Here is a 20587-nt window from a genome sequence, read left to right as displayed (position 1 = left end):
GCTGAGTATGTAGCTTCCTCGACAATACACTCCTATGAGTTCAGAGAAAAACAACTATACAGTAAAACATAGGAAATGAATTTCAAACCAGAAAACTGTAGTGAAACATTTGGTTGAACCAGTAGCAAAATGACATTAGTAGAACTAATTGATGCCTTGTCACATAGTGCCATGCTTGACCTATATCATCTGCACACTGGTCCACAAACTTATTGCCAAAAAGAGTTCACCAGAGCGATGGCCGATGTGAAAGAAGTTGCAAGTCCTTCCAGGTACCAATATAAAGATTTAAGATAAGTAAGATAAGTTCAGGAAACCATTAAAAAGCTGAATCTCAAGCCACTAATGCACAATAAATATCAACTTTTAAAAATGAAGAGAAAAAAATAACATAATTTTTTCAGAAATTAAATTAAACTTGTTATCTTTCATCGACTTTCACAAATGAGTAAGGTCCAATCAAATCAAACTTGATTATGCAAGAATCTAAAAAAGCATGGGTGGATATTGACTTTGACCAACAAAAAGATAAAGTTCACAAAAAGACAATATGGGAGAGTGCAAGCCGAAACAAATCTGATTAGTATAAGGAGATTAGAATCAGCTTAACATTAATAAAGACCAAAATAACACAAATTGAAAGTATATCAAGCTTAACATCAAGGAGTTTTTTAAGAAAGAAATTAGAAAAGGGATTAAATGCCAAGACACAAGAGAGGGTATTCAGATATATACACCAATGAAATTCTGCCGCATACAAACAAGATATTAATTCTCATAATCAAGAAATTCTAATTGGTCAATATGTAAAGAAAAATAAAAAGAATTATATCTAACAAATAAGAATCAGGAACAAGGTCAAGTATCCATTACGTCTATAAGCTCATCAACAAAAATACACAACTTTTTTGATAAGGCCTATTGCACCATTCCCACATACAAATTTTCTTTAATTTCCCTCTTATTATTAAGTTATTAGAATCAGCAACAACAACAACCCCCCTAATCAAAATAAAATTAAACAAGGAATGCAAACAGGTCGCGGTATAATGTAATGGATTTTTTTATTTGAAAAATAATCTCCCTCCGGTGCATCATCCAACCTCAACACATATAAACACCAAGATGGAACATAAAGATAATGAGTATACTGCAAGCAGCTGTGTGAAGAAATTGACTAGAAGGCAAAAGGTTCGCTACAGTGGACCCCAAAAGAGTTGGGCCCGACACACCTTCATTGCAGAATGTCAAGTAATTGGATATAGTTTTAATTCAGTTGTGTATAAGTAGCATACAAAATGAAAGGTAAGGTATTATTTTTTTAGTGGCAGATATATCGAAGTTATCTAGAAGCATGGAAATTAGTAATGAAAATTAGGACTCAGATACAGATTAAAAGCAGGCCATCAGTTTCTCACGGTATCGCTATGGAAAATTACAAATACCAGCTCTTAATCAACGAATTTTAAAGTAGCAATGAAGAATGAATCAAACCTTTCCAGCTGATAACAAGGATTAAAAGAATAGTGACGAGCAAGGTCCAAAGGCTGCTATTAGAACGTGTTGACTTATTCTTCATCTTGATTTTCATCCTTCCAATCCTTTCTCTCTTCAACCTCTTCATTAGCTTCTGGTCAGTAGCATCCAGAGGCAGAGAGTTGGGAGGACGAGGTGGCTTAGGTGGCTTTTTTCGTCCTTTCTTTTTTGTCATTTCAAGTTCAATTTTCTTCTCCAAAAGGCTTACACTATCCTCCGGTTCAACCCTCTTGTCAACCAAAGCCTCCTCATCTGTGTAAGAATGTTCAGAAGGGCTAGATCGATTATGTTCCAACGGCCCATCTCTTTCTGGTTTTACAAACCCATCCATGCCAAACCCACTCAGAAATTCTATATCCTTCACTCCTTCCTGTTCTTTTTTCACATAATTCATGCCACTTTCTAAATCGAAGGCAAAGTCTCTTTCCAATGAATGGTTCTATCCATGGCAACGCCACATTCGAGTTTCCTTCTAGTCACAAATTAGTAGATGTAGCCGGCTCAAAAAGGGACTATACACGAAGTGCACCAACAGAATGTGGGAATCTGAAATTCTCCATGCTTAAATAGTGTAATCCACCTGCATTCAGGAAAGATTGAGGATACTAAAGCTCGATACAAGGGGGAAAAGGTACAACCTTTTTCTATATCGAAATATCGACTAAAATATCTCAGAAGAATTACAAATCTACTATGCCACGTAGAATTAACAAGAAGATCAGATCATCCGTACTTACAGTTCACCAGAAGGAACAAAACCCTAGTTCGAAGCGGAATCAGGGGAACAGCTTCCCATCGGTTTCAGCCGATACGAAGTCTACGAGCTGGAAAAGGGAAAGGAGGACGAGGATTTAATTAGGGTCGGCGGAGATGGAACTCTGCTCAATAGACCTAAGACGATGGCGTCAACGACTTTTCGTTATTTAATTTCGAGATGGAAAAGGAATGATAAAATTACGTTTTCAGTCCTCAGCTTACAATTTTTTTCAATTTTAATTATATTATGAGTCCATTTACGATCTTAATCATATAACTTGTAATATTTTTAATTTCAGTCCTTTTTTTTTAAATTAAAATTTTTCAACAAAAAAATATCCAATTTATTGTTAGAATATAAAAAATATATCGATAAAAAAAATTAAAATTTCCAAATTTAATTTACAATTCAATATTTTTTATTAAAAAATTTTAATTTTGAAAAAAATGATTAAAATTAGAAAATATTATAAATTACAAGACTAAGAATATAAATTGACTCATAACAAAATTAAAATTAAAAAAATATAAATTATAGAATTGAAAATGTAATTTTCTCTCGAAAAGGAATATACTCTAAGCCAAAGCAGCTTATGCACAAATCCGAAATACAACGTGTGCCAATAGAATCCAACATTTAAGATATTCATTTCATTTAAAATTTAACTCTGGACTTTAATTTAGATCCGACGTCATTTAAAACCGACCATTTGGTGATTCTATTTTAGAATTTGGTAGCTGGTTATTATTTTTTTTTTTTTTTAGGATTTGGTAGGTCAATCTTTAATCATAATGGTGATTATATTTTATAGTTCAGAATTATTGGTTCATGTTGAACATGATTCATCATAATTTAAAATTATTATTATTATTTTAAAAAATATTTAAAAATTATAACCTTTATCTATCAAAACTTTCTTATTTGTTGGTTGTCAAAACTTATTAGATTCATCAATAAATTAAATATCATTGTCCTCATTAAATTGATTATTTTCTTATCCCTTCAAAATTTAGATGATGAACCCCTTCCTTTCATTATAATTGAAGAATTAAAATCGAAAATGATCAAGATTTTAGAATAGAGGGATGAAAATAAAAGAGATGATATGAAAATGATTAAATGAATTCTTTATTGAGAGTTTAGAGAATAATGAATACATCAAAATTTCAAAATTTAGATGATGAACCTCCTCTTTTCATTATAATTATTGAAGAATTAAAATCGAAAATGATCAAGATTTTAAAATTGAGAGATGAAAATAAAAGAGATGATGTGAAAATGATAAAATAAACTCCTTATTAAGAGTTTAGAGATAATGAATATTAAAATGTAACTATTAATAAAAAATGATCAAATAATTTTAATGATTAACAACAATTAAAAAAAACTTCTGAGGAACTGTTAATTCTAAAATCAAGAATTAATTAAGATTCGTCAGACCCATATAATAATATAAGGGTGACGCTAGAGAATCCCAATAAACTACTGTAACGGGTTTCCCTATGTAAAAAATTAATTTAATTTAATATTATACTTATCTTAATAAAAAAACTAAGAAAAGTATATTTTTTAACATCGTCGACTTAAAATATTTATAGAAGCTTCTTTAATCATAGTGTTGTCAATTCTATGATATGAGACTAAAGATAATTATATTTTTTTTATATAAAATAATTAGAGAAAATTAATGATGAGAAAAATTCATATTAATACGCCGTAGCTGAGTCTCGAACTCTAGATCACTGATTGTTTCGCTTGTGGAATTATTAATAAATCTTAGAATTATTTTTAATATGAATAAAAAAAGGGACATTAACATAAATTCATTTTAGGCTTCGCCAAAATTAGTTAGTAAAGGAGGGATATTTTTAATAAAATAATAATAAGATTAGTACAAAGAAATGATTACAAAGTTGAAAAAAAAATTATTTACTCGCACTTCTTCTAACTATTAAGAATTTTAATATAGTAAAAAAAATCTATTGATTAATTATTAATAAATTAATTAACATGTAAAAATATTAATAGTTGTAGTTTGAACTTATGATTCGCTAGTTAAATTGGGGTCTGAACCTTAATCAACCATGTTCTTGTCTGGTCCGTTATGGTTCAAGTCCGATGACCCAAGTTAATAGGCAATTGGCCTGTTGACTTAGTTATGGGCTCATTCCGTGGTTGAGTCTACTTTAATTGTTATTTGTATTTACTTCAAACGATGAAATGGAAAAAAAAAAATTAAGTGGACAAAAATTCTCTAAGAAAAGGCAAGAGAAAGATAATAATAAAGAAAATAAAAATAAAAAGAGATATAAAAAGAAAAAATAATACAACCACTTAGAGCGCGTTTGATTCAAGTCACACGAGATGTCGTCATCATGCAAGACAACTTTGCACGAAGGCCCTCTGATTACAATAGCGCTAGGCCACCATCCACATTTGTAGGAGGTCATCGTCCGTAATCGTGTAGGACTGTTGTCTATAACCACATGAGGCTCGATTGTGAGTTGGAAGAAATTTAACTACATAATTAGGAAGGATGAAATTATTTCGGACGAAAAAAATGATAAAAAATTATTAGATTTTTTATGAAGTAAATAAGGGGAAAAAATTAAGGGGGAAATTTTCTTTGTGAAAATCCTTTTATAATTTTTATTTCTATCCTCCCAAATAAATAGGGCGCAAGTATTTTACCAATGCATCAGAGGTAAGACAAAGTGGAACTTTAAAATTACGAGATGAAATAAAATATTTGATAATTTATAAGGATAGTTTACACCTAATTTTCTTGAATGCTCAACTTACTTTTTCGAAGTACCAAATCACACGTTAACTTTATAAAATACACCAAAACTTGAACCAGCCCAAGCAAAAACAAATATTTCATGTCATGGTACATGAAATCTCACCCAACAGATAACTTACCTAAAGAGGCAAGGGATAACTTACCTTAAGGAGGGATAATTTTAAGTTTGAGTTGTGTTTCTCATTTACAAACTCTTATCGGTATAGTAATTATATATGTTTTTCATTTACATTATTAGGTTTAGTACCTTTATCTAGTTTACATGATCAATTATTTTTATACCTTTTTTATAATTCATATATTTTAATCATGCCCCACTAATCTTGAAGGTAAATCTTCTCCCTTGATTGTTTATTTTAGTGTTTTATCGCATCACACCTATGGGGGCTTTTATACTTGTATTTTTGTTTGTTTTTAAAGTGTGTTGAAGGGGAGAAAACGAGAGGTTTAGGTTAAAAGCTTTCATTTGTCCTTAAATGACTTGGGAAATGGAGAGATGAGGGATTTGAGTTACAAACTCATATTACTCGTACAAATAGGGAAATGAGGGTTTAAGTTAACACCTCTAATTTTACTCTAAATGGCTTAGAAAATAGGTTTAAATGTGCTAATTTAAATGGATTTTCAGATATTAAGAAGCAAAATTTGCAATTATGTCTCAAATTGTCAAGTTCAACCAAACGGTTTGGATTTTTTTTTTTTTGACAAAGAGTTAAGTTAGGTTAATAGTGTATTATTAATAAAGTTTGTAAAGTATGCAAGTGCAAGATAATTAACAAATTACTATAGGTGCAGTACTTGTGAATCGGAGAAGTCCGACAAGTATTGACAAAAGAAAAGTTCAAGAAAACTTAATAGAGGAGAAATACAAGCAGATCAATAATAATTAAATAATTAGCCATCAAAGAAGTTCAAGTATGCTAAGGGACAAAATATTTGGTGATTAGAAGAGCTTGAGTAGGTCAAGTGTTATCAAATATTTTGGTGATGGAAGAAGTCTAAGTAGGTTAAGAGGAACTAAATATTTAGTAGTTGGAGAAGTTATGATAAATCAAGGTTGACCAGATACCATACAAACATGGAAAAACCATAAGCAAGGCCTCGAAAAGGAGAACACTCGAAGACAAAGCCTCTTAGTAAACAAGGAAGGCTTGGAGGCTAGGCAAGGAAGATCTAGAAGTCTCTTGCATATGAGAAAGACCAAGAGACAAAGTCTCTCGGCAGATGAGGAAGACTGAGAGGTGAGGCCTCTTGGTAAGCAAGGAAGACCTCTTGAACGACACGAAAAACTAGAAGGCAAGGATTCTTGGCAAGTAAATTCTAGATGAGTTGTGAGAGCCAACGAATGACCTATATTTTGATTTAGGTGAGGACTCGAACAAGAAAAGGGTGTTTCAAGGTTGGAGTCAATGATCTAGTCAATTGGGTGTCAAGACCAATCAACTGAGTGTCAAGATCAATTAACTGATCTGTTGAGTTTACTACGATGTCGACTCAAGATGTTCTGTTCACATTCAAAAGATTTTTGATCTGGAGTGGAGACAAATAAATGTAACTTTTCAGTTAACTAAGGTAAGTTTAGTTGACTCAGTGTCAACTAAACATTATCTCTGTGCAAATTAGTTCTCTAACTAGGAGTCAACTAGAGCAACCGACTGAGAGAGTTCAATCCATTGAGTAAAGCATTAACTGTCAAAGAACTAACATGATCGAGAGAACTATCGACTAGAAAAAAGTTGTGGATTGAAGTACCTATTACCAAGCACAAGTTTTCCCGATCACAAAATCGGTTGAAGACTATAAATAAAGGCCTAAGGGAGCTTGTCAACCAGCAAAAACGATTGAGAAAAGGGTAGAGTTTCACATTTTCTTGTCCTTCCTTCTTTAAATCATCACTCACTCCACTTGTCAAGATCAATTGGATCTTCGAATTCGAGAGCTTCGAATACTTTTCCTTCGTAGTGATTCAATTCTTGAAATATGTCATGAGAAAATATTCCACTCTCTTTTTCCAATATAAATTTTACCCCATCGAAGTCATACTCTTTTTCCAATATAAATTTTACCCCATCGAAGTCAAGTATGACGTTAGTGTGGTGCTAAACCCCTCTTAAATTGTCATTTATTGATTGAATGAGCTTCTTTGGCAGTTAGTCCTTCCAGAGTAGCAAGGTTTTTATACCAATTTTTGGATCAACCTTAGATGGTAGAGGAAGGATTGGAGGTGGGGGGTAAATATCTAGTTGAAATCACATGTTTTTATGTCAAAATATGTTAGTTGTTCAACGAAAATATAAAACAACAATTAAGACTCAAGAAGTGCAAAGAATCAATTGTACTCCACCACCTAAGGCTCATCCATTATTTACTCCGTGAATATTACTATATTTTCGTCTTCTCTGGTACAACCTAAGGATCTGCTTGTACGTGGCCCAACCTCTGGTACAACCTACCCAACACAACACAGCTGTTTGGCGTGACATGTTGCCCATGGCCCAAGTTGTGCCAGACCATACGCATATTTTCCATTCTATTCATTACCCATCACCACACTAGCATGCTCCATCAGAATCTCCTTTTTGAACCTGACCTTCAATAGTTTCACAACTTCCTCATCCACTTCTTCAATGCACATATTTGCAATCTTTGGAAGCTGCTAATTTATGTGTCACATAGGTCAATGCTTTGTTTTCTCTGGAAGCACATCATATTCCTCCGACTGCTCAATGGGTCCGTTCTTGAATTAAACTCAACTCATTGTACCTCCGCTGTTCATCTGATTATGACTTGAGCAATAAAGAAAAATCCAGCAACCATTTTATAAAAATAAAACAAAATAAAACTAATTTTAGAAATACAACAGGAAAATATTGAAATGGAGTTTCTAAGGTTGAATTGCCTTAATGATTTTATAGTCCTATAAGCCAAGCAGCAGGCAACGGAGATATGCCACTGAGCTTTCCCAACATGTTATTTGGGATGGAACAATTGAAATTGCACCAAATTATCCACCATAACGGTATTTGAGAACCTCTGGGGGCTCTTCTTCCATAATTCCTGAGCCAGTTGAGTTCAAGTATTCCCCTATCGATGTTTTCCGGTCACTGATGAAGGTATGATCTAAGAAATTGTCATAGGCCAACTCCCCGAGGTTTTTGGCAGCGAGAACACTGCAGAATTGGGTTTATGAAAGCAGTGTTTATGAAATTGCTCACAAATTTTTAGATAGCAGAGTATAAAAATATCTGAAGAAATCTAATGAATTCCCACAAGATTCTTTGACAAGCTAAGTCCAGACCAAAACCTAAACTGCTCTGTCGATCCCAAAGAGTTCTAGCATTCCATATTTTCCCCCTTAACTAGACAGATAATGTTACAATCAGTTATCAAGAGGAAACGCCTGATGACCCAATTACAAACTAGATCATATGTGTATGATGTATCACATAGGAAATACACAAAGTAATTACTTACCAATGCCTAAGATATACCCGACAAGGCAAAATATCATCACGCCATATCTTCTGTATGTTGTATCGTCCATACTGATTAAAAAAAGTGCCCTTGTTACCTGTCAAGGAGATAGCAGCATGAGTGTAATAGCTTAAGCAAAAAGGGCATAACACAAGTTGAGGATTTGTTTTTTTATTATGTAAATTGAGGATGACCTAAATTTAAATAATTTTAATATATTGCATTACTCTTCACAAATCCAACAACTCGATACTAAGGTTATTATAGACGATTTACAGCAACCTAGGTGTAATGGTGCCGCCTCCACACACATCTTATCAAGTGGTACATCACAGTAGCATCTTCTCCAATACTGTAGTTACACGATGTCTTCTCTAGTAGTGTGGCCACACAACATCTTATATAGTGTCCCCAGTCTACCTCGCAAGAGAAGGTGATTTTTTTCATAGCCTATGGTGAGCTACGAACTAAGTTTGCAACTAACTTCCATTATTGCAGCCTCTCTAGTTCTCCCCGCATTGCTCACTTAATCATTTGGCCTTGTTAGCTTTGTTCCTGCTAATTTTTCACCATCTTCACCACATGCTGTGAAGACCCAAGCTGAGGGAAAGAACCTTTTTTGTGCATCATTTCACCCCCTTCCTTGATCTGGGCATAGGACCTCCACCTGACATACCCAATTTCATTTGTCATCAAGATCCTTTATTGTGCTCCTGCTTTCTGATCATAACCGTACGACACGACAATAAATTAACTTGTATGTAACATTAGATTCAAAGCTAACATTTATCTAACCATATCAAACCTACATCTACTATGAGGGAAAGAATGTCAAGAACATAAAAACTTTTATGTAAAAAACATCTAATAGAAACTCCACCTAAAATCCCTACTAATTGGTCAAGTTAGAACATATTCCATGAAGGCAAAGCATAATATAAGTTTGGTTCTCTTGCTTTTGTTCTCTCTTAAGGTTGGTGTAAAAGGGAATTAGCTCTGTAGAATCATCTGGCAATGCTTGCCAGTTATCATGATAAGTACTCATCTATGTTCGCTGACAAAAAAATCAAAGAAATTTTCAATAATCACGTATACTTGAATAATAAATGATACACAATGATAGCTCAAGCTTTCATCTCATACATGAGTTGAGTGGTCAAAAGTTGATCATGAAATAGCACCATAAATTGCCAAAGAAGACTACTCTCTTGAGCATCAACTTTGCACCATGTTGGTTTACTAAGTTAACTCACTAGAATAAATCTTCATTACTACAACTCGCTGTGAATTCTCACTTATGAAAATAACAGAGATGACACCTTGTGATGCAATATAACAGTGGTGCAATTACTATTGGCTGAACTATGATAACAGTTGTGAAAACCAAATAGGAACACTCTATCAATACGGTTATCATAATTAAATGAACTATCAATACTAATCTGATATTATTTTCACTAATAAAAGTGATTTTCAGGATAATAATGCTAACACATGTATTATTTCCATGGTTGGTTTAAAAATAAAATGATAAGTATTTTGAAAACTTAATTCTGCTTTGATACCATGTACTAATCTTTCATATCTCATCTTAACTAATACAATTAAAACATTACTAGACATATCATCTAAAAACTACAATAAGAGCCTTTGGGCAAATCATTATGTGAAGAATAGCAAAGCAGAGAGATTACAGACTTTACTCTTAACTAACTTCATGCCCTTTAAAGAAATGTATGCATAACAATAAATAATATATAATTTTGCCTCAATATACTTCCTTTAGTTAGTCGAGAGAAGTATTATTTACTTGGGAAAATCATTAAAGAAAAAATTATAGATGAGTCAATTTTTCTTTCTCCCATTTTTTCCTTTCACTTTCTTCTACTGCAATGCATCTACGGCACATCTAGCAAAGACTATGACATGGTTGCCTTTCTCACCATCAAAATCAGCCTGATTGACTTATCAATATTTTTTTCTTTAATAGGGAAAGAGAAATTGACTTGTCAATAGTTTTTTTCTTTAATAGAACAGAAGAGAAATTATCTATAAAAGTAGCAAATAGGAGAAAGGCAATCTCGAGGGTTTTATCATACAACACACACGGATTAAGCAACATGAGCTTTGAATGGCAGCAACAGTCATTTGATGTTAGGATCAATAATTGAATGGCCAAAATTATTTGAATGATGTGGCATATAACTAGGCACCTCAAAATTCATGGGATTTAAAAAGTCAAATATGGATTTTCCGCTAGATTTCTAGTTTACAATCAGAATACTAGAATTTCATTACCATGTTATGCCAACATTCATCATGCTTCAAAAAAGTATGTTGAAATTAATTCAAGTTTTAATTCTATAAAACCCTTCCACTTGTTTAACTCCTCCAACCATAAGCCAAAAGCACTTAGAAAGTCAATCAAATTGAAATTTTAGAGCAACATGATAATATTTAAACTCTCATGCATCATATGAGAGCATTAGTTCTGCTTCAAATAAGGTTAACCCCATAATTTTTCAAGAACAATATTAAATAATTTTTCTAGGATATCTACTATTGAAATTGATCTCTCAATGTGTCAACAAGTATATCTAACTTTTTTGAAATTGATCTCTCAATCTGTTTATAAATACATCTAACTTCGCCACTGGGAGTTAGACTTGGAGTAGTGTAATTGGAATTGGAATAAACATGGGTACAATATGTGTATACATCTTGGTTTCTCCAACTCACCCCTCTTTGTGTTGTTAGTGCTCCATTTGGTTTCCTCTCTTCCACTACCTCTTTCTTATAGTGTTTCATCTCCTCTTTGTGACCGCTGAATGAAATCGAAGAATAGGATATTGGATGAGAATCTTTTTCTCTTGGTTGGGTACAAACCAAGATAAGACTTGTTTTGATAGGTACCACTAGATTTGTTTTGGCATAGGGGTCACAATGATATGTATTTATCCCAACATTGTATCCATTTCCATGATGCCAATTCATGCCTATCATCATGTGAACCATGGTCATAGATACAACATATCACAAAGAAATGGTTATTCAATTTGTGTGGTATTAAGAACTTTGTTGAATATTTGGATGAAAAAAATCCCTATGGTTTGGTTGCCTCCTATAAAGAAAAGGTGCGCCCAGTTTTGAGAATGCCCTTATCTGTGTGATGTTGGTGAAGGTGTAGTTGTCCTTAAACCATTTTGCATAACTAACATCCAAGAGAAGACCTACTCATAGTGACAGATGGATGTACCAAAATCAACGTTAATACTCAATCAACAAGTGAAAAATATGAAGATAACAACAATAAACACACTCTACAATTGCAACTATCTATATAACTTTAAATACCAACATTTGGTGATGATTATGGCAATGACACTATTATCTCTATATATTAATTACCATATTATCTGTATATATTAGTTAATATGTTTGTCAATTAGCCTAATTATAGTTTCTTAAGATAGATTCCTAGTTTGTATATAAATATCCCTCACTCTTCAATAAAGATTATCAATTCTTTTTATCTCAAATAACATGGTATCAGAGCAACTTCGAAATTAGGGATTTGAAATTAGGGTTCCATCTCTGCCTCTACTACCTCTCACGTACTTTCATCTTTGCGGTGCGTCACGATCTCACCGTCGGCCACGTGCATGTGTCTCCACCGGTTGGCCACGACCTCCTTGCCAGCAGTCTTCCCTTCCCTCCTCTGTCCATGCACGAAGTTGGTTGTTGCTCGTCACTGCACCGATCGTTGTTGCACCTCCCCTTCCAAGCGCACAACACACGAGGTTGTTGACCCATTGCCGCACTGGGCGCCAACTTTACTTCCACGGTGTTGTCGTCTCAAATTCTGACTGCCGAGTAGCCATGCGTTAGCCTATCCCCAATGACCGCCACTGCTGCTTTCCAAATACACATCATCAGTATCGCCACTGTTGCCCAATCTCGGCCGCCATCGATCCTTGCCACCAGCCTAAACCTGTCGCCTTGCTTTCCTCAACGCGAGTAGCACCTAAGCTCGCAGACACCGTGAATTGACAATCTAATATGTGATTTCATACTACACATATTCCAAGAGACAAGAATACACAATCAATATAGATTTGTCATTAACTATCTTAATGATGGCAATCCATGAGAAAGCATCCAACTAGAGTCGATGGTGGATGGAGCATGGGCAAAACTACTCTAGTACCATGTTAAAACAAGGTTTCCAATGAAAATGAAATTGCTCCTTCAATTAAGCCCATGTACATTATATGTGATACACCATTTCACATAAGCCCTTAGACACATCATCTATTCACTTATTAGTTATTAGTGTTCTACAACAGTAATCATAAAGGCAGATATGTGATTTAACTTAACAATACCCTTTTAGGTATCATTTATAATTACTTTCCAACAATACAAAAGAAAGAAAGAAGATATTTTGAAAAAGTCTCCTGCATTTTACATACATTTTCTAGTTAAATTGTACATCAACATGGTAAAACAACAAAAAACAAACTGTTAGTCTCAACTAACATCTATCTCCACATCTCCACCCTAAGTTGATTTCACTGGTGTAATTATGAATCTTATTCGTGTAGCAAAGACATGTTCAATTATATTAATGTACTTTATCCTGTTTTATCATTTATCAGAAATATATCTAACTTCTACTAGGAAATATCATTTTTTTTTATTCTTTTCATGCAACCACAGACATGTATCTTAGTATTCTCTAATGCACTATCTTTCATGTTATTACTTATTTCTTAATTTTCCAAGTATGATGACAGTACCAAAATCTTGTAAAAGTTTCTTTTATTTTATGAGGCACAAAAAGATCACACAAGCTTTTTTTCCATTTTAGTACCCAATCCCTCTCCAATATAATATCTTCATGAATATCTTCTTGTTGAATAATAGATACAAATTCTGTTGCAAAAGATTTTGTGTACATCCAACTTATTTATTTCATAGCTTCTTTATATATATAATTGAGACTATATTTCATATATTTAGTCTTAGTTTTACTTATTTTAAATCCTTTGATTTCTAAAATTTATCTCCACCAATTGATATTTGTGCTTATTTTGTCTAGGCTCTCGTTAATTATAATAAAATATACCAAAGAATTTATGTTAGATGTGTCTACTAAGTTCATTTAGTGTCAGCAACAATGGAAAAAGATTTGGACTTTATCTTCTTGATCCTTTATGCAAAGATACAGTCACAGAAAGAAGTATTTTTACACAATCATATATGAATGACAAGATATGTAGGATATCCCAGCTGGTTCATAGATTCACATTACCAAGCTACCCAAGCCCAAGGTAATATAACAAACTGTGAGATCTAAGTTTTCTAAACAACTATCACAAATATTTTTTCTGTTCTAGAAAACCAGTGAAACAAATATGGTATACAGAAAGTAGTTCTCGGTAATTATATATATAAATTAATAACAAACATTCCTATGTGAAAGCTCTGAACAAAGCACAATAATCCTAATCTTACATTGTTATGTCGTTAAATGTTATTCCCATATAGCAAAGATGAGTATGACATTAGGATAAATATTTCAAAGCCAAAATCATCTTTAATAGGGACCATGTTGTCTAGAAGCTCCATCCTTCAGACAATCAATTGTTTAGCATTTAGAACCTACATCAATAAAAGGGAAATAGCCTTCTACAGGACAGAATCACCACCTTTGCATCTTATATGAAAATATTCTTCATCGCTGTAGCGTGCACAAACAACCTGGAACATTAAACGAATCTACTCTTTTAACCCAGTTAATTAAATTATAGATAAGCAAATAGAAAATACATAAGAAAGAAGTGCTGTCACAGCATGATCGAACACTCACAGCAGGGTTTGTAAATGAAATACCATCTAAATATTCAGGGTAAACCTGCTCATCCAACCAAAGCAGCAAGGTGTCAAGTAGGGAAAAAAGAATAGCAGACCAAACAAACCAATGAGATGAACGAGCAAGCCAATATAACTCACGGCTAAAAATCTGAACTCGTTCTCTCTCTCTATAAAGGCAGGAACCTGCAAAATTTTAGAACAGTTAAAGAGCCGAGAAGGTCAATTTCCAGTAATTGAAAAACAAAAACAAACTCTTCTCACCCCCTCTTTCTTGATCTCAAATACAGTCACTATAAGGAATTCACCCTCGCAAGGCTCCACACTCAAACTCGAGACCTCCTGTGATACGCAATCAATTAGAGCAAAGCACATATAATTTAACAACAACTATCCGAGTTCAAAGCGGTTCACTAGTTACCCCCGTCGCCTCATTAGCAATTCCGCGCTCGAAAAAAATCGGCGCGACATGAGCAAAGACCCGGCGAAACCCGCGGAGCACCGCAATGCGGAAGTTTTTGAGATCAGGGAAAGTGCTCCTGGCACTCCTCTCTATTAGCGGAGGAGAACGACAAGGAGAGCAATAATGGCTCAGAAAGCGGAACGGCAAACGAAGGGAGCAGGAGATCAAGGATTACCCGAAAGAAGAGAGCCAAAGCCGAGCACGGAGAGGAAACCGTCAGGGGTTATGATAGAATCGAAGTCTGATTCATCATTTAGTTCGAAGGGACTGCCCGGAGCCAAGGAGGGTGCCGGAGAAGCCATCAGGGAGGAAAAATCGCGGCGAAGGGAAGCCCCGGGGCGACGGAGGGAGAGTGTCGCGGGCGGAGGCGATCGGATGGGGGAGGGGGGAAGTGGGTTCCAGTGGTGGATTTTGATCGAACGGCGGGAGATGAGGCGATGGAGGACGGCACCTGGTACGGCATGGATGCTTTCTGTCATTGCAGTTTCTTCTTTCGTTTACGGCGCATGGGGATGGGATGGAGTTTATAAATCCGAATTAAGTGAAGCTCGAGCCTAACTCGATTTGTTTTTTAACGAGCTTAATTGATATTGATTCGTTTAGTTAAAATTTTGATCATTTAAAATTTTTTAAATTTATTTTAATTGATTTATGAACTCCATGTTAATTGAATTATGAATTGTTGTGAGTGCTCGAAAATCCCAACAATAAATTACTATAATAGAATTCTCTTTATAAAAAATATTAATTTATATTATACTTCATCTTAGTAAAAAGTTGAGAAAAGTATGCTTTACAATCTTGCCATCCTAAGATATTTATATAAGTTTCTTTACTCGCGTTGTTGTTAATTTTAAGATGTGACACTATATATATGCGTGTATATGGGCGATTGAGTGGGATTCAGATGTCCTGAGTTAATTTCAAGCACTCAGGGTAATGGTACAATGATTAGTGTCAATTATCATGTAATAAAGTTTCCGGGATAATGGAATAGTTAGACCCTCTAATAGATAACCAAGACATCTAAGGTTTGAGTCTCCTATGAGAAGCAAGTCTAAGAACATTGACTGTCTTAATAAGTTTTTACGAGTATTTCTCGATTTATTTTAATAATCTATGAGAAATTTTAATGGGATTAGATCAAATGGCCGATTCCTCTGAATTAATAGATTTGAAGAGATTTGAAGAGTTGAATTCATGCCAACTAAAAAATTATCTTAGTAGCAAAACAAATTTCAAACTGAAAAAAAAAAAAAAAGCAAGTTATATATAAGGGACTAGGTGGAGTTTATAAAGACTATTAGAAGTCTTCATTTTGATCATTTAAAACTCAATTCTTTACTTCTCAATAGATTTTTTAGATGTCGCATAAAGACTAATTTTAATATGAAACTTAAATAACATGATAAATTAGATAAACATAAAAAAAAAAAAATTAGATCCGTTAAATAAGAGTTCCCACGGATATGAAAAATTAAATAAACATAAAAAATCACACGAAAGGTAAAACAATATTAAAAATTATATTAGAGCATTTTACCAAATCGTATACTTGGTCCAAAACTCGTAGCCCATTTTTACACTGACGAAGTCGCATATCTCTTTCCATTCTCTTTCCTATAATAACCTCTTCATTGCAGTGTTCATCCGAAAATTTTTTTGAAGCGGTTCATTTATCCATTAAAAAATCTTAATCTCTCAACCCTCCTCCTACATCACTGTCTCGACGTCTTTCTTCCATTGTCCTCCTTCACCTCTGTCAGCAAGACAAAGAGACACGATAAGTCAGCGACATTTTGAGACCAAGACTAGAACTTTGAATCGATTTGTGGCAGGCTCGGGGAATAAGTGGTGTTTCTGATCGAGATTTGGAAGAAAACAAACGACATGGAAGCCATTGCAAGCAACGTCAAGGACACTGATCTGTGGCTTGGTCTGTCATGCTCCGATGCATTGAAGAAGTCAGTTACAATGAGTAAAAAATGAGCACTTCCGGAGGATGAGATTGACTTCGTCGATTTTTTGTCAAAGGGTGACTCTAGTCGCAAGAGTGTCGATGCATATGGTGCCGAAGTAAGTTTTTGATTTCGGATCAAAAGATTAATTTAGATTGAGTGTCATGTACTAACTTATGTGTTTGAGAAATTATTCTTTTTTGTTATGAATTAATAGAAATATTTTTATTTGTTATTTATAAAATATTTATATCTACAGGCAAAAGACTAAAGAATTCGAAACAAAGAGCTTGGAGTCAAGAAGTCAACTAGTCATACAAAAGGATATAAATAGAACTTGAGCCTTTACTTCATGAAACTAATTGTTTGTCAAAGTTCATAGACATTGACCAGATAAATGAAAGATTGGCAATGGATTTTAGATCTTTCGTTCCTATTCAGACAAAAAGCTAAAATTTGAAAAAGGAAATTATAAGACAAGATGCTAAAAGTTATTCAAGTGCGCATTTAATTGAGAATATCATACATGTTATATAAGTTCGTGTCAACCTTCTATGATATAATAAAACTATGTTATATATTCTTTTCTAACTTGTCAAATTTGAAATGTGATAAGTTTAATATGAAACTTAAATACTATGCTAAATTAGATAAACATAAAAGATCACACTAAATTTAAAAATTATGCATGATAGATTTATATCTTAACTCTGTAATACACATGACAACCGATCATACACAGTTCTCTCTCAGGTCAGGGATAAAAGAGCTTGCTGAAAAGCAGCTCATTCCAGGTATCCTGCAGCCCAGGCAAACACCAGTGCACGCAGTCGGCGTAGCTCACCGGGTTGGCGATCTGCTGCGGCGTCAGTGGCGTCCACTGCTTCTTGTATATCGACGTGTGTGCATCCTTGCGATAGCTCGAGAGCTGCGTGATGTTGAGCACAGTGATGGGCACCTCGCTTTCGCCCAGCACCTCTCTAACAACTTGCATCACTCCCTTCCTGCAGTCAGAGCCCCAGTAAGTGGGATCTTCGACAAGCGTCGTCTCATTGTAGCAATTGCCTCCTTCCTCGCCACCCCAATCTTTGCTCCTGCAAATTATCATATTTTTCTCAATCTTAATAAATGACTGCGTAAATTAATGCAAAACTTACTTTTCATGAGAAGGCGACATTGTCACGAAGAAGACCCTCGTCTTCCCCGGATCCATGTTTCTGTGTACCCACTCCAGCATGCTTGTCATCGCCATGCGGTAAGCATCCTCTGTAGATGGCTGCACGATATCTTTCACTTCATCTGTGAACGATCCTCCTCTTTGTCTGCAGAAAGCGCACACACGCACACAAACATTGTCAGGTTCCACCTCGTACGTGTTTAAATTTGAGTTGAGGTGGATCTACTGACAAGATCTTCATTGTCAAGCCTGTCATCCACCAAAGATACGTATTGAACACCAAAACATCGGCGCCCTTCCAGTGCTGCCCGTGCTTGTCGATGGATCCTTCCCTCACGATTCTGTCTTTCATCCTGTGGATGACAGCATCGTCGGAATTGGATTCCAGGAGGAATGGCGCCCAGTAGAACTCGATTGTCGCATTGTAATCCTGATTAAGATTTTAAAAAGAATTAGAAAGAAGGAAGTATGGATATGAAGACCTTGAATCTTACCTTTGCGGTGAAGATTTGGAAGGAGCCTTTTGTCTCCATTGACTTGGAGTCGTTGTGTGGGATGGCGGAGTGGAGAAGACAGACCAAGGAAATGAACTGGCCTCGGTTCAAGGAGTCGCCGACGAACATCATCCTCTTCCCCCGGAGAGTTTCCAGCATGAGAGTGGCGTTGAAGCGGGGCAAGCCGCAGCCGTGAGGCTGCCACCTCCAGTGCTGGTAATCCTTGTCGGGCCTCCCGTGCTCCTGGCAGGTCAGCTGCGGCTGGATGTAAGGGCACTCCGATTCGTCGTAATGAGGCCGACTCTGCTCGTCTCTCGACCACCTGCCGTCGAATATATCGCACTCCCCCTCCATTCTCCTTATCACAAATGGCAGCTTCTCAATGCTGAGGCGGTCTCTTACTGTCTCTGAAACAGAGGAATGACTTGTGATTATCAAATTCAAGAAAAGAACAGATGGTGGAGTAGACGAGAGGAAGTTGGATCACCGTTTGTTGGCCGGAATGTATGACGCTGCGTCCCGAGATGGACGAAACTGATGAAGTCCTGGCCGGAGAGGACGACGACCAGCACTGCCAAGGCGAACAAGGGTAGGAGGCAGGGAGAGAAGAGAGCTCTTTTGCTGAGGAAGAAGGAAGAGTTCTGCTTCATGGTGCAGTGCAAGCTTCTGAAACCTGATTGGGCTGCCAATCTCTTTAGCGAATCTGAATAAATAGAGAGTGATGGTGGCAGTAGGTCGCTGGAAGAAGGAGACTTGTTGGATGGGTTGCTTTCTCATTGCAAACTTGAATCGCACTCCATGCTTTCCATTGGTTTTGTCAAGTTACCGACACCAAATTGGTTGGTGATTTATGATTGTTTGATCAATTCTTAAATGCGTCGAGGTTGATTTGGAGTGTACTAAAATCAATTATGATTCAGGTATGGCTGGACACAACTTCATCTAACACGATATGATTAGTGAGTTTGGGTGCTGCTTTTGGCAGCATGTAGAAGTTTGATGCGATTTAAGGTAGTAGGCTGGAAAATGATGGAGCAGCGGATCGACCAGGTGCTATCAATCCAAGCATTTTGGCAACAGTGCAAAACATCTTGGACATGGACTTATCAAGTGTGCCTTTCAATCGAATCCAGCGTCCAGATCCATTCCAGTTGCATCAGCCAAAGGAAGAACACATACACATCTAATCCCACCCCACAAGACTTCCACAAACTTTACACGAGTAGCTATCAGGAACCTCTCTGTTACAGCAACAGGAAAACTTTTTGAAATTTTTGCTTAAGCAATTGCTGAACAGGCAGAGCAGTAGCAAGAAGATCTCTGCTAGAAATTTGTCTGATAAACGAGAGGCATAGAGATGGAGAACGGAAATCCAGCCACCCATCCTTATGCCAAAAAGAGATGATTGAAGATCCGGAACCATGAAAACAAATGCCGTTTGCACAAATGTCTCTACATTTCCATGTACCTGACCAATAACGATCAGGCATCTCCCAAAAACTTTCCTCTGTAAAAACAGTGTTCCTGACTTGTAAGCATCCACCGCCATTTACTGAGCAAGCTAGATTGTGCTCTTTAATTCTTCCCTGTTTACTCTGAGTGTAAAGTGTGAATTAGATAATTTTCTTTTTTATATCTTTAAATTCATCCATACACTTTTTTTTTTACTCATTTTTTTTTCCATTTAGAATCGGATAAATTGATCTTTTCCGGTCAATTCGATCCAAAAATTCATGAACGCAAACTCACAGCGGACTAATTTGTTGAGCTGCAGCTCTTCCTCAACCTCTCTGCAGCCATCAAGAGTTTGTGGCAAACGGTGAAATCGTTCGTCCCAGTGTCTCCGCCGCACCCAACCCCACGTCATCACGAGCGAGGTAAATCACAGCAGCGAGAGCCGAGAGGGCAAGTGGTGGTGGGGTGAGTTGCACAGGGTTCGGAGATTTACGCCTCGACGTCTTCATGTGACAAGCATGCCACCACTTACCTTCTCGGATGACCCGTGGGGTCAACCATCAAGAGTTTGTGCATGGCTGCGAGCAAGGGCGGAG

At 35.7% G+C, this 20587-nt stretch overlaps 3 protein-coding genes across 6 annotated transcripts; all 3 read right to left on the bottom strand.

Moving 5' to 3' along the window:
* Positions 1-55: 55 nt before the first annotated feature.
* LOC122009160 lies at positions 56-2453 on the bottom strand. The gene is made up of 3 exons (XM_042565187.1): positions 2274-2453; positions 1495-2116; positions 56-265 (listed from the first exon to the last, which is right to left on the bottom strand). The coding sequence occupies exons 2-3, from the start codon at positions 1928-1930 to the stop codon at positions 210-212; spliced, it is 492 nt and encodes a 163-aa protein (XP_042421121.1). The 5' UTR covers positions 1931-2116; positions 2274-2453; the 3' UTR covers positions 56-209.
* A 4967-nt stretch (positions 2454-7420) lies between these two features.
* Positions 7421-15400, bottom strand: LOC122009157. 4 transcript variants are annotated; one of them, XM_042565185.1, is made up of 8 exons: positions 15083-15400; positions 14866-14996; positions 14709-14786; positions 14586-14630; positions 14443-14487; positions 14282-14333; positions 8571-8667; positions 7421-7872 (listed from the first exon to the last, which is right to left on the bottom strand). In XM_042565185.1, coding segments are annotated over exons 1-8 (753 nt in total). In that variant the 5' UTR covers positions 15387-15400; the 3' UTR covers positions 7421-7871. The 4 variants fall into 4 exon arrangements, 2 of the variants coding, with proteins under 2 accessions (XP_042421119.1, XP_042421117.1); XM_042565183.1 differs by lacking the exon at positions 7421-7872 and adding an exon at positions 7892-8266; XR_006119484.1 differs by lacking the exon at positions 7421-7872 and adding an exon at positions 12178-12594.
* A 2138-nt stretch (positions 15401-17538) lies between these two features.
* LOC122011571 (protein trichome birefringence-like 33) lies at positions 17539-19217 on the bottom strand. Its single transcript, XM_042567955.1, has 5 exons — positions 19024-19217; positions 18537-18943; positions 18273-18472; positions 18023-18187; positions 17539-17959 (listed from the first exon to the last, which is right to left on the bottom strand). The coding sequence occupies exons 1-5, from the start codon at positions 19184-19186 to the stop codon at positions 17620-17622; spliced, it is 1275 nt and encodes a 424-aa protein (XP_042423889.1). The 5' UTR covers positions 19187-19217; the 3' UTR covers positions 17539-17619.
* Positions 19218-20587: the final 1370 nt, after the last annotated feature.

The sequence above is a fragment of the Zingiber officinale genome, chromosome 8A (assembly GCF_018446385.1).
Source record: "Zingiber officinale cultivar Zhangliang chromosome 8A, Zo_v1.1, whole genome shotgun sequence".
Classification (NCBI taxonomy): domain Eukaryota; kingdom Viridiplantae; phylum Streptophyta; class Magnoliopsida; order Zingiberales; family Zingiberaceae; genus Zingiber; species Zingiber officinale.
This window is presented reverse-complemented; position numbering and strand designations above follow the sequence as displayed.

Coding starts and splice junctions, on each gene's coding strand:
- LOC122009160 (XM_042565187.1), bottom strand. CDS start 1,930: ATGAATTATGTGAAAAAAGAACAGGAAGGAGTGAAGGATATAGAATTT. Junction 266..1,494: donor CCTTGTTATCAGCTGGAAAG/GTTTGATTCATT, acceptor GGTACCTGGAAG/GACTTGCAACTTCTTTCACA.
- LOC122009157 (XM_042565183.1), bottom strand. CDS start 15,386: ATGACAGAAAGCATCCATGCCGTACCAGGTGCCGTCCTCCATCGCCTC. Junction 14,488..14,585: donor ACGAGTTCAGATTTTTAGCC/GTGAGTTATATT, acceptor TTGGATGAGCAG/GTTTACCCTGAATATTTAGA. Junction 8,267..8,570: donor CGGGTATATCTTAGGCATTG/GTAAGTAATTAC, acceptor CCAATTCTGCAG/TGTTCTCGCTGCCAAAAACC.
- LOC122011571 (XM_042567955.1), bottom strand. CDS start 19,186: ATGAAGCAGAACTCTTCCTTCTTCCTCAGCAAAAGAGCTCTCTTCTCT. Junction 18,944..19,023: donor TACATTCCGGCCAACAAACG/GTGATCCAACTT, acceptor CCTCTGTTTCAG/AGACAGTAAGAGACCGCCTC. Junction 18,188..18,272: donor GGCTTGACAATGAAGATCTT/GTCAGTAGATCC, acceptor CGCTTTCTGCAG/ACAAAGAGGAGGATCGTTCA.